At 52.4% G+C, this 13,051-nt stretch overlaps 1 protein-coding gene across 1 annotated transcript; it reads left to right on the top strand.

Moving 5' to 3' along the window:
• The first annotated feature begins 628 nt into the window (after nt 1-628).
• On the top strand, nt 629-12,597 carry CUNH1orf115 (chromosome unknown C1orf115 homolog). The gene is made up of 2 exons (XM_037496645.2): nt 629-924; nt 10,410-12,597. Exons 1-2 carry the CDS (start codon nt 634-636, stop codon nt 10,527-10,529), a joined length of 411 nt encoding a protein of 136 aa, XP_037352542.1. The 5' UTR covers nt 629-633; the 3' UTR covers nt 10,530-12,597.
• Nucleotides 12,598-13,051: the final 454 nt, after the last annotated feature.

The raw sequence follows: 13,051 nt of genomic DNA, 5'->3' as shown, positions 1-13,051 counted from the left end.
TTGGGGCCTCCCTGGTGGCGCAAGGGATTAAGACACAACCTGTGAAGCTCTCCGCAGCCTCTGCAGCTCGAGTTCGAGCCTGGCCGGCCAGGGAGCTACCCACACGGCGCGGCAGACCTCTCCTGTCTGGCCCGCTGCTCCCCTCAGCAGTGTACTTCTGTCAACCTGCCTGTTCTGTTCCCTACTCTGCCTCTGGTGAATCCTCTCACTCCCGCCCCCCCGCATCTGTGGCCTGCATAAATTAATAAATCTTTAAGAAAAAAATTAGCGAAATCAACACTCGTTATTTCATACTTAACTCTTGGCTTTCCAAGAACATTGCATAGCTGAAGTATTTGAATAGAAAGCCAGATATATTGCTTGTAAAATAAGTGGGGTTCACCTGTTTCCTTGCAAGTTGTCTGGAACGTGCTGGCTGCCTTCCCTGGCGCCGCGGGGTCCCTCCGCCCTGGGCCACAGACGAGCCGCGCGCGATGGAACCGCCGCGACGCCGGGCCCCGCGGGCAGGGGGCGCTGCCACCCCAGGGCCACCCCCCCGTCGGGGCCGGGCCGGGGCGGAGGGAGGCGTGGACGGGGAGCAAAGGTTGCCGCCCGCCGGCGCTGCCCCACCTCGGCCCGAGCGCCCGCGGCATCATGACGGTGGGCGCGCGGCTCCGAAGCAAGGCGGCGAGCAGCCTCTCGCGCCGCGGCCCCCGGGGCCGAGCACGGTCTCAGGGGGACGAGGACACGGCCGCCATCCTCGAGCACCCCGAGTGTGCGGATCCGGCGGCCGAGGGGGCGGCGGGGGCGCGGCGCGCGGGGGGCCGGAGCGCACGGCGGGTGCACTTGGCGGTGCTGCCCGAGCGCTACGAGCCGCTGGAGGAGGCGACGTCGCCCGAGAAGCCCAAGAAGCGGTACCGGCAGAAGCTGAAGAAGTACGGCAAGGTAGGCGCCCCTCGCCTCGCCGCCCTGGGGAGCCGCGCCGTCGGGGAGCCCTGGCCGCCCGCCGGCTCTGGGATCCCCCGCCCCGGGCTCCGGCGATGCCCTCTGCCGCCCACTCCGCCCCCTCGTCCGCTGCTGCCCCGCGGCTCCCCAAGTCTCAGTCTCGAGCTCGGAGGTGACGGGAACGTGCTGGGCCAGAGGGAATAGAATCTGCGCTCTCCCCACTGGTCGGTCGCTCCCACTGCTGGGGGGTTACTGTCAGCCCCGAGGCGCCCCTGGCCGGGGGTCGGACCCCCTCCTGGCTGCGTGCTTGGCAGGACTAACGTCCTGCCTATTTTATTATATATATATATATATATATATATATATATATATATATATATATATATATAAAGATTTATTTATGCATACAAGAGCTGGGGTGCAGGCCAGAGGTGCGTGGGGGTGAGAGGATTCACCAGAGACAGAGTGGGGAGCAGAACAGGCAGACTGACTGAAACACACTGCCGAGGGGAGCAGCGGGCGAGACAGGAGAGGTCTGCTACGCCATGTGACTTGCTCCCTGGCAGCCGGGCTGCTGAGGCTGTGGATTGCTTCATAGCGCGGAGCTATAACCCGTTGCGCCACCAGAGCCTCCCTATTTTAGACACTGGACTACGAAGGCCTTGGCATAGGTTGGTGACGTGCAGAAGGCCTCTGGGCTAGAGAACAGGGACTTGCAGCTCCGGGTTACCCGCTCCTGACAGCATCCTCTCCAGGATGTCCCAGCAGCTGAGAATGGTTTGGGGTATTGCGCCCCATAATCCCCTAGAGCCAGGAACTGGCAGATACAGACATAGCACTTGTGGAATCTGCTCTTTCCTCTCCGCCAGCTCTGTGTGCTTAGGGACCTGTGAACACACTACCTACCGCCTGCCTAGTGGGGGTGTGGGGGAGGAAGAGAAGAGAGAAAATGGAATATTGGGGTAAAGTGTCAGTTTCCTCCTCAGAAATCAGATCCCAAAGGCAGTTTGCAGATGCTTCTGTGACCAAACTCTGGAGGCTGCTGCCACCCCGGTGCCCCCCGGGCCAGACCACAGCCCAGCAGGAAAAGGCACAAAGCTGAGTGCTCCTGGCCAAAGGCCACTGGTCCATCTGACTTATTGTCCAGCTATCTGTGTCCTCCTGGGACCTCTTATCACACCTGAAACCATCCACTCTCCCGCCCAGAAGCTTGGGTTTTTCATGTTCTTGAAAGCTGAATTAGCAGCTCCAGGAAAGGATCCCAGCAGGGAGGGGTAACAGGTATTCACCAGAACCCCGAAGTCTAAGGCTTAATGTCAGGCCAGACTAACTCTCCCTCTTGGTCCTAACTGAGCCCCAAGAAGCTACCACTTGCCTCTCTGCTGGTGACTAACAATGTGGAACCCTGGTCCCTGTGGATAGTCTGTGGGTGCTCACAGCTATGCCAAGCTCTTGAGCTCCAAGGATGGGTCAGACGCAGCCCGCCCCAGAAGGACACCGCCCCCCCACCCCAGGGAGCTTCTGGCGGGAGCACGCGATGGCATCCTGGGGTTCAGCACTTGAGCAGTCATCTCCAGGATCAGGGTGGAAAGTTGGAAAGTCAGGGAACTTTTCACATAGATGGTGCATGAGACTGGGCACAAGGGTGAGTTCAGATTTCATAGGTGATGGTGAGGTACCAATTCTCAGCCAACAATTGGCTGTTGTCCCTCACACACATTCTCAGCAGTATATTCACAATAGCCCAAAGGTGTAAACAACCCTAATGTCCATCAACAGAGAAATGAATAAATGAGATGGGCTCCATTCAGGCAATGGAATTGGCCCTAAAAAGCAGTGAAGTCCTGGTACTGAGCATCATGGATGAAGCTCTAACATACATCAAGCGAAGAAAACCAGACGCACAAGGTAACATACTCTAGATATGATTCCATTTATATAAAATATTCAGAGTAAAAAGTCCAGCGCAGCAGAATGCAGACTGGTGGTTGCCTGGAGACTGGGGGTGGCTGTGGGGGACGGAGGAAGAACTGATGCCACTGAACCATACACTTGAAAATGTTTGATTTTTACGTCATGTGAATTTCATTTTGATTTGTATAAAAAAAAAATCCACCAGACAGAAAAGGGGGGCATCCACAGCGGAGGGGCAGGGCCAGCAGAGATGTGGCCCGCCCAGCTCTGGGGTTTCACCTAGACCCTCGAGGCCTCAGAGATGAATTGTCCCATTGTCCCTGGACGTGCCCTTTCTGCCCTTCAGAAGGGCAGCTTCCGCTTCCACTTTCCTGGAGGCAGCTGAGAAGGGAACCAGGCTCCACTTGGAAGATGGAAATATCCAGGCCCCCCTTGCTGAGAATCCCTGAGAACAGCCCTGGCTGGGCTAGATAGGAGAGTTGATTTTACCTGCTTGGGTTTCCAGGTGAAATTTGATCTGACTGGGGCCCAGGAGCAGAGGCAGTGACCTACAAACAGCTCCAGATTATTAACCAATGCCTTTTCCTTCCAGAAAGGGCCATTACAGTACCTATTCATCTGTTAACCTCCCCCGTCCTTGGCCCAAGGCCCCTCTTGCTTCCAGAGTCTCAGGTTGCTTTAGGTCAACAGTGGACCATGTGGGGTGCAGCTCCCATCAAGCTGCACCCCACAGTCTAGGTGTGTGCAGTGCTCTCTCAGCCACCAGATCACCTGGTGCCATGGTCCCCTGAACGCATCGCTGGCACCAGGTGACTAATGCAGGACTGTTACAAGGAGGGCTTGGCATTTGTGAAATGTGCAAGGACCCGCTCACTCTGCCCTGCTGTTCCAAGGACCCCATAATCCTAACCAGGGGCGACCCCCATACTGAGCAGCTCCAGCTCTGCCCTCAGAAGGCTGGGTGCCTGGGACAACTGGTTCCCTGTTGTCTGTTTTTTAACTAAGTTCTTTTTGTTAAGGTAACATTGTTTTACAACATTGAATATGAGTCAGAAATACAGGGTCCCACCTCTTCAGGTGTATGTTACCACACCACACCCACCACAGTCCTTGGGGTCCCCTCCACCCTGCTCTCCACCTTCCTGCTCCCCCTCTAGTATCCTCAGTTTTACAGTCAGATTCTAGTGTTTGGTTTTGGTTTGGTTTTGTCTGACTGTTTTGTGTCTATTTTCCACAGGAGTGGCACCATCCAGTATTTGTCTTTCTCCCTCTGACTTATTTCACTAGCATCATCCTTCCCAGTTCCATCCATGTTGCCGCAAATGGCAAGAGTTCATCTTGTTTTATAGCTGAGTTATATCCCACCGTGTGACATAGCATGCCTCTTCATCCACCCCTCTGTCCTTGGGCACGTAGGTCCTGGCTAATTTTTTCAGTAATGATGCCAGTGTTTATATGGCGCTGGATGCAGGTTGGAAGAAGGGACATGGGTTTGCTGTGCCCCTACTGGGGTGCTCTGCTGCCCATTTTGTGTGCTCTCTCTCTCTCAACAACCAGCAAAGAACAGGGAGGATTAAAGGAAGTGAAGCTATTTGCTCCAGGCAGCTTATAGAGCAGCAAAGCTGGGAGGCAGCATTGACCTGGCCTAGGCCCGTGTATTGGGGAGGGGACTCACAACTAAAACTTAGCTGATGAAAAGAGGCCACCTTTCCCAGCTTCCTGAGAGCCACCCACCGGGATTCTGATAAGGAAAGTAAAATTGTTAACCTGACAGTCAGAAGTAGGGGATGGAAGGGGTAAGTAGGGTGTAGAGTAATCTTTCACTCAAGAGAGAGAGAATGTCCCTGTGTTCTGGGGTGTTAAGGGGAGTGGGGGCATAGGGTAAGGACACAGCTCGGAAGCCAGGCCGCCAGCCACTGGTTATGTGACCTTGGGCTGTGCTGGCCCCTCTGCCTCAGTCTCCTCCTCTGTTACATGGGTGAACACCAGCATGTGGCCCGGAGCAGAGGAGTCACTCTATCTAGAGGTGACAGGGAGTCGGTCACTAATGGCTGTTATTAGAAGGGGTGAAGGGGGCCTCCCCGGTGGTGCAGCGGTTGAACGCTGGGTTACAAAGCTGCCCACAGCCTCTGCAGCTGCGGTTCGATCCCCGGCCGCTGGGCGAGGGTCCCACATGGTGTGCAGACCTCTCCTGCCGCCAGCTGCTCCCCTCAGCAGTGTGCTTCGTCAGTCTGCCTGTTCTGCTCCCCGCTCTGGCTCTGGTGAATTCTCTCACCCTCCTGCGCTTCTGACTGTACCCAGTGCTTGTATAAATAAATAAATACATCTTTTTAAAAAAGGGGGTGAAAGACCCCCAATCACTGGCACTTTCCTGATTCCTTTCCGTGGACTCTGACCTGGACCCCCAGCTTTGCTCCCAGGCCCTGACTACCTTTGACAAGCAAAGACTTGATTTAGGGAGAAGCCCTCTTTGTCCAAAGCTGCCTTCTTTTCTGAAACTGGAGGGGACAGGCGATCCCTGCCCCCACTTGGGGACCCTCCCCTAGTAGTTTCCTGTGACAGCTGGAACAGATGACCACCAACGTCCTGTTTTAAAACAATGCAAATTGCTCTCACCAGGCACAAGGCTCAGGGCTGGTTCCTTCTGGAGTCTCCAGGGGAGAACACTTTCTTTGCTTTTCCAGATCCCAGAGTCCCCTCCTCCACTGTCAACAGCTAGTCCTGTGGCATCTGCCAACCTTTTACCCTCTGCCCTCTGCTTCTGTCCTCACACCTCCTTCCCTTTGCTCCTGCTCCCCTCCTTATGTGGATCTTGTACAGACACACCTCGGAGATAGAGCCGGTTCAGATTCCAGTGCAATAAAATGAATGTTGCAGTAAAGCAAGTCACTTGCCTGTTTTGACTTCCCAGTGCCTGTGAAAGTGATATTTACAATGTGCTGTAATCTGTGGGTTGTGCATAACATTATGTCTAAAGAGCAATGGACATACCTTGATTAAATGTGACACAGAAGCTCCAAGTGAGTATGCGCGGGGCAGACAGCCCTGAGAGACTTGCTGGATGCGGGGTACCCTCAGACCAATTTGTAAAAAGTGAAATATCTGCAAAGTACATTAAAACCAGGTACCTGCAAAGATATGAGCCTTTATATTGACTGGCTAATCCAGGATAAGCCCCCATCTCAAGATCCTTAACTGAATCACTCCAAAGTCCCTTTTGTCATGTAAGGCAACATATTGTCTGGCTCTGGGATTAGATCAAGGGCACCTGGGGAGTGACTCAACCTACCACATTCTCCCGTGCTCCCCCATGCCCTCTGCCCCTCTGGGAGATTATTTGGGTAGGAAAAGTACTCATCCAGAAAATGGTGGTTGCCAGGGTCTTGGGGGTGGGAGAATGGAGGAGCAGTTATTAAAGGCTTCCAACTTGCTACATTAGCCCTGGAGAGCTAACACACAGTACAGTGATTACAGACAAGGAAACGATATAAACACTGAACTTGCTCAGAGACTAGATCTTCCTTATCCTCAGACTGGAAGAAACGCTAATTATATGATGTAATAGAGGTGTTAGCTATCACACCTGCCAACAGAAGCTGGCAGTTATTGAACTATAAATGTATTGAATCCATTTGCTGTACATCTTCCACTTACACAGCGGTATATATTAAATATATTTTAATTTTAAAAACCTACTTGGAATTATTTTAAGTTAGTCCTTAGCTCCATTTTACACATAGTCACACACACAATATTTTATTCTTTGCTCTGTCCGTCAAGGGAAAGTTGTGTAAGAATTTTACCAAGAGTTGTTTTCTAGTTCAGAAAATAGTGGTATATGAGTTGCCAACATAGCACATCAGTCCACATCTGCAGCTGTCTTGTCCAAGATGATCCTATGTGAAGGTAGACTATTTCCAGTCTTCTCATGTAGTTAAGTCCAAGCTTATATACGCTAGTTTAATTTCATTTATTTTATTTTTTGTGGGACCCTCGCTGGTGGCCAGGGATCGAACTGATGCTGCAGAGGCTGCGGGCAACCTCACAACCCAGCGCTCAACCGCTGTGCCACCAGGGGAGACCCTAGTTTAATTTTATTAGAAATTTATTTTGGTTCTTCTTTTATTTTTTTTTTAAAGATTTATTTATTTAGGGCCTATCCTGGTGGCGCAGCAGTTGAGCGCTGGGCTGCGAAGCTGCCCACAGTCTCTGCAGCGCCGGTTGGATCCCCGGCTGCTGGGTGAGGGTCCCACATGGTGTGCAGACCTCTTCTGCTGTACCCGCTGCTCCCCTAAGCAGTGTACTTCGGTCCTTCTGCCTGTTCTGCTCCCCACTCTGGCTCTGGTGAATCCTCTCACCCTCCCGTGCTTCTGACCGTACCCAGTGCTTGTATAAATAAATAAATAAATCTTTTAAAAAAAGTTTTATTTATTTATACAAGCATGGGGGTACAGGCCAGAGGCATGGAAATGTGAGAGAATTCACCAGAGAGAGAATGGGGAGCAGAACAGGCAGAAGGACCAAAGACACTGCTGAGGGGAGCAGTGGGCGAGACAGGAGAGGTCTGCTGTACGCGTGTGGGGATCTCCCCGGCTGGTCAGGAATCGAACCTGCGCTGCAGAAGCTGTGGACAGCTTCACAGCGCTGTGATCAACCCGCTGCGCCACCCGGGAGAACCTGGTTCTTCTTTTAAAAAAGAAACTCTACTTAGATCAAAGAACCTGAAATCTGCTCCCCCAAATGACTGCTGGGTGGGTAGCCTATGTTTCTTGGCGTCCCTTTTCTCAAATCTGTGTTTTGACAGTGCTCCAGCTAATGAGCTATTTTAGTATCTTTTTTCCTAAATTGCAAAGCTGAAGTGACAAGCAGTTTTTTTAAATAGCGGGCTGAGGAAAATGGATATACACATACCAAAAAAATGTCAAGTTTAATGCAAGTCATCCGTGATCCTTGTGGTGTTGCTTGTAAAGGGCGCCCCACACAATCATATCTGTACCCCGGGAACAGCGTCTTTTTTGTTATTTTAAACAGGTAAGTAAAATTCTTCCCCAGAGTCATAGCGCACACTTATAGAAATGTGTCTCTTAGCAACCTCATCTCCACCCCCGTCCCCCACACACTTGTGTGCCTTTCCTAAGGCCTCATGGAAAAGTCGATGGGGTGCTGTCTGGGAATCTGTGTCCAGTGAAGGTGCAGACTGACCTGTCTCTCCCGGAGCTCCTCATTGAGCCTGCAAAGGACCACAGGAAGCACCCACGCCCTTTCTGGCTGCTGGGGATCTAGTAATGAGCACAATATAGTCCCCACCTCATTGCATTATCCTGAGGGCGAGAGAAAGCCGAAGTCAATGGAGAGAGGCTCTTAAGAACCAATAGCACAGGTTATCTATTTATGTATTCACCACGACAAACATAAATCACTATGTAATAAAAAGAGACAAAATACACTAAAAATAGCTGACCTTCGGAGGCACCTCTGTGCTTGCACTTTGTACATTACCTGCATAAACCCATTCCATCCACTGCCCAACCCAGTGAGGTGGTTACTAGATACACCTGCTTCATAAGTGAGGCAGCTGAGGCCAAGCAAAGTTACGGAAGTGATTGAGCTGGAGCTCAAGCTCCATCGCGAACAGTTGATAGCCAGGTTACACACTTTCTTTTTTTTTTTTTTAAGATTTATTTATTTATGCATACAAGAACTGGGGTACAGGCCAGAGGTGTGAAGACTGAGAGGATTCACTAGAGACAGAGCAGGGAACAGAACAGGCTGATCAATGGAAATACACTGCTGAGGGGAGCAGCAGGTGAGACAGGAGAGGTCTGCTGTGCCATATGGGTAGCTCCCTTGCTGGGGATTGAACTCATGCTGCAGTGGCTGCAGATAGCTTCATAGGTTGCGTCTTAATCCCTTGCGCCACCAGGGAGGCCCCCCTTTTTAAAAAAGATTTATTTATGCGTACAAGGGCTGGGGTGTAGACCAAGGTGCGGGGGGGGGTGGGGTGGTGAGAGGATTCACCAGAGACAGAGTGGGGACTAGAACAGGCAGATCCACTGAAATACACTGCTGAGGGGAGCAGCGGGTAAGATAGGAGAGGTCTGCTTCGCTGTGGCTCTGCTCCCTGGCTGGGGATTGAACTTGTGCTGCTGTGGCTGTGGATAGCTTCATAGTGCTGAAACTTAACTCCTTGTGCCACCAGGGAGGCCCCACACTTCCTTTTTTAAAGAAGCGCTGCACAGTAAGTTCCCACCTAACAACCACAGGTTCTTGAAACTGCAGCTTTCAGGAAAGAACATGTAACAAAAGCAGGCCCTTGAATAATACTGATTCCCTGCTCTCCTGAGATGGGTGCACCTCATCTTCCACAAAAGAGATCCTAGGAGAGCTTGGAGACTGTGGATGTGTGTTTTCTTTCTTTTTTTTTTATTTATACAAACACTGGGTATAGTCAGCAGCGCTGGAGGGTGAGAGGATTCACCAGAGCCAGAGTGGGGAGCAGAACAGGCAGACTGACGAAATACACTGCTGAGGGGTGTGGTGGGCATGGCAGGAGAGGTCTGTCGCGCCATGTGGGACACTCGCTGTCGGTGGGGGATCAAACCGGCGCTGCAGAGGCTGGGGCAGCTTCGCAGCCCAGCACTCAACCGCTGCGCCACCAGGGGAGGCCCTGTGGATGTGTATTTTCTGTGTGTGTTGGTGGCAGGGACGCTTGAGGAGAAAGGAGAAGGTAAGAAATAGCACTCAGACCAGCCTGAGACAACGGCTTTTCCAGACAATGTCAGAAATCGAGGTGCTTGTTTGTGGTTGTGAAGAGGGAATTTTAGGGGAATCAGTGCCCCAGTTCCGGGACCTGGGAACGTCAGTAGCCAAGGAACAAGTGTGTGAGAAAGTCCAAGTCATCCACCTGGATGTTGAGGTCATCTAGAGTGATGACAGAAGATGGGGGTCAGGAGAGGAAGTCTGGGGGCATCTGCATGATCAATGTCAGTCCTTGGTAATGGTGCTCATTTCTCTGTTGTGATTCCCCTGAAGTCCCTTAGGTGCCCCTGTGTGGCATCCGGCTTGCAGAGAAGGACAGGCAAGGGAGGGCAGCAAGGACACCACTGGGGCTGACCCTCGAGGAACTTATGGTTGTATCAGAAACACAGGACTTATGGATGCAGCAGTCAGAGACAGCAGGAGCCCCTCAGCAGGCAGATGGGTCAGACAAGAATTGGCTCTGTAAGATGAGAGAGGACAGGACCTGCTTTCCGATAAGGTGGAGAAGGAAACTTGCCCCTAGCCTTCAGATGACGCCCAGTAACTTAGCTAGAACAGAGAAGAGGAGCAGGTGTTTTGGTTTTAGAGCACAGCTCACAGCTGTTTCTAAGATCTCTGAGCTATCTGGAAAGATGTGCTTGAAAACAGTTTGGGAGGTGCTGTGTCTGTTTCTGTGGCCCCCACATGTCCCTATATTGGTGGTTGGTGTGGTGCGGAAACAGGGTATTTGCCTGTGTATTCCTGTGTACGTGCCCGTGACACAACATTGCCCATCCTAACCCTTTGTTTCTTCCCTTTATTCTTACAAACAGAATGTGGGGAAGGTCATCACCAAGGGCTGCCGCTACGTGGTCATCGGCCTGCAGGGCTTTGCTGCCGCCTACTCTGCCCCCTTTGGAGTGGCCACCAGCGTGGTGTCCTTTGTCCGCTAGGAAGCACTGCTGGGGCCCAAGCCACCAATGAAGATGGAAGCTCCAGCTCTGGGAGAAAACTTTCAGACTTGAACCCATAAGAAAAAAAAAAAAAAAGGCTCTGTTGAATGAATGAATGCTGTCAGCGTGGTCACCCTGCGCATCTGCTGAGCTTTTCACGACTGCGGCACCTGCTGGCTCCCATGGACGATCCTGCAGAGAATTTGACCCATATCGGGTTTGGGATTAGAGGTCATTTGCTGAAACCTGAGCCTTCATAGAAGACCGTGGCAGGGGGCTGGCATGGGGACTCACACTGACGCCGCCAGCATTCTGGGTGGGCAGCGCCATGGGGAAGGATTGGGGACTGGATAGATGAGACCCTAGAAAGGTGGCAGTGGGCAGGCCGGGCCAGCTCTGGGCAGCTGGAGTCCTTTTGAGGGCAGCAGCGGAGCTGGTCTTTCTGAAGTCGTGCCGCCCCATTGCCGCCTCCACCCCTGGGTCCCCAGGCTTGAGAAGACGGAAGGAAGACAAACCTCTTTGAAGGCTAGATGCTTTGAAAACTGCTGCTGCTGTGTTGTGCTGTTTTAGAAGTGGATAAAAGCCTGTCATTCTCCCCCCCCTCAGCCAGCAGAGAAGGGGACTGCTGACAGGACCCCTGAGGACTCTTGTGAGGAGTAGGATCTCGCGTGACCCAGTGTGCAGCCCCCTCCTCCTCTGGGCCAGGCTGAGAAGGGGGCTCTGTGTGCAAGAGGGAGACTCCACCTGGAAAGCAGACAAAGTGATTTAGAGAAGGAACCCGTACGTAGTTCACAGGTGTGAAGGGAGAGGAGATGTTGGACCAGACAATGGAAGTCAGGACCTGGTTGGCTTGATCCATGCTGGGAAGATCCAGGTGGGCTGGCAGGACCAGGAGGCCGGTGGGAGAGGTGCCGCGCTTGGTGCGTAGAACTGCGAGGCCCGTGAGCTCACCTTGGCTGCCTGGGCAGCATTTTGTTTTCTGTTTGACCCCAGCTTACCTGGGTGCAAAGTTAGGGTGGGCAGACATCCCGGCCTGACACCCCCCAGGGACGACCATGGGTGCCCATTTGGACCATTAGGGGGTGGGGTGGAGGGTGAGAGTCAAAGGGAGTCTCATGTCCTCATCTCTGACAGTCCCCATGAGAGGCCACGGTTCTATTTCTAAAATGTTTAGAAGCTGGCCGGCTGCAGCGTTGATGGGAATTTTCCGGGTCTTACAAAGAAGGCTTCCGCCCTCGTGGTTGATGGGTCAAATCCAACTTGGTGGTATTGGAAAGTGGAGAAAGGGGGAGACAGACAGACAGAAGGACAGAAAAAGGGAGGGGTGGAGAAGAAAGCCAAGGCCGTGAAGCTAGACTCAGCTCCATGTTCCGGAGTGTCATGTTGAAGATGAAGTTGGGCCCAATTCCTGCATCATTAATATTTGTGAAGAAAAGAGAAAACAAATGGTCTTGTTTTAGCTCAAACGGCACATTTCCAGGCCTATCCCGTAGTTACAGCTCCAGAGGAAAGGAGAGCAGGAAGTGGAGGTGACAGCAGGGTCTTGCTACTGAGAAGAGATGCTCCTGGGAGGCTGGCTGGTCCCAGGAAGGGAAGCCGGTGGGTTTGGAGGAGCCCCGGGCGGGGCGGGGGGGGGGGACACCCAGTGTCCTTGGGGGTGAAAAGTCAGTGTGGCCCTGGGAGGGGTGAGAGCTGCCAGGTCTGTTCAAGGGAGACCTTCCCTACCCTGCTTCCCAAATTGGGCACACTATAAGACCAAGCCATTTTTGGCTCTGAAATTCTTGAAGTCTTATCCCAGAAATTTCCAAAGTCAACAGCCGCAGGGATTGTCCAGGAGCCAGACTCACCTTTGCAGAAGATGAGCTTTTCCTAACTGTCGCTGCTTCTGCTTCTGCTGCTGCTGAGTCCTCACTGCCCCAGGCAGGGCACCCACTTCTCAAGTGGCCTCTTGCCTTTTTTCTCTTTCATTCCTTACTGATAATTGGCTTTAGACATTTCTCTTGATGTGTTTTACCCATTCTTGTACCTGTTCTTGCTTTAAGGTGTAAATAAAATTCTCAGTTTCTTTAAGGACTCCATGTGTGAAGTTTTTCTTCTCCTTACTTTCTCATCTTGCCTAAGGGAGATTCTTTAGGCTGAGAACTTCGTGAGAGGAGCCCAGTGCGCTGCTTGAGGCCCAAAGGAGTGAGAGAGGCCTTGGCTCCCCCAGAACTCTGCTGGGGTGTTCAAGGCAGGGCAATTCTCAGAAGCCCAGCAGAACTGGCTTCAGGACCCTCAGCTCATGTGTTCATTAGAAATGAATGTTTCCAGAACCTTCTGTTTGGATTTAGAGTCTAGCCTGGGGCCAGGAAGCTGTATTTTCCACCAGCAGCCTAGAAGATTCTGAAGCAACTGTTCCTCTGCCCCAGCTGAGAAGTGCTGACCCCTGGAGCCTGCTACAGGGTGCATCTGCCAGAGGGCTCAAAGATGGGAGCCTGGAGTGTGGCCCAGCAGGGGTCGAGGTTGCCAGATACCACCCCCAT

The sequence above is a fragment of the Talpa occidentalis genome, unplaced genomic scaffold, assembly GCF_014898055.3.
Source record: "Talpa occidentalis isolate TD23 unplaced genomic scaffold, MPIMG_talOcc4v2.1 talOcc4.8, whole genome shotgun sequence".
NCBI classification, from domain to species: Eukaryota; Metazoa; Chordata; class Mammalia; order Eulipotyphla; family Talpidae; genus Talpa; species Talpa occidentalis.
Note: the sequence above shows the minus strand (reverse complement) of the source record. Positions and strands in the feature narration are given on the sequence as shown.

Coding starts and splice junctions, on each gene's coding strand:
- CUNH1orf115 (XM_037496645.2), top strand. CDS start 634: ATGACGGTGGGCGCGCGGCTCCGAAGCAAGGCGGCGAGCAGCCTCTCG. Junction 925..10,409: donor AGCTGAAGAAGTACGGCAAG/GTAGGCGCCCCT, acceptor TCTTACAAACAG/AATGTGGGGAAGGTCATCAC.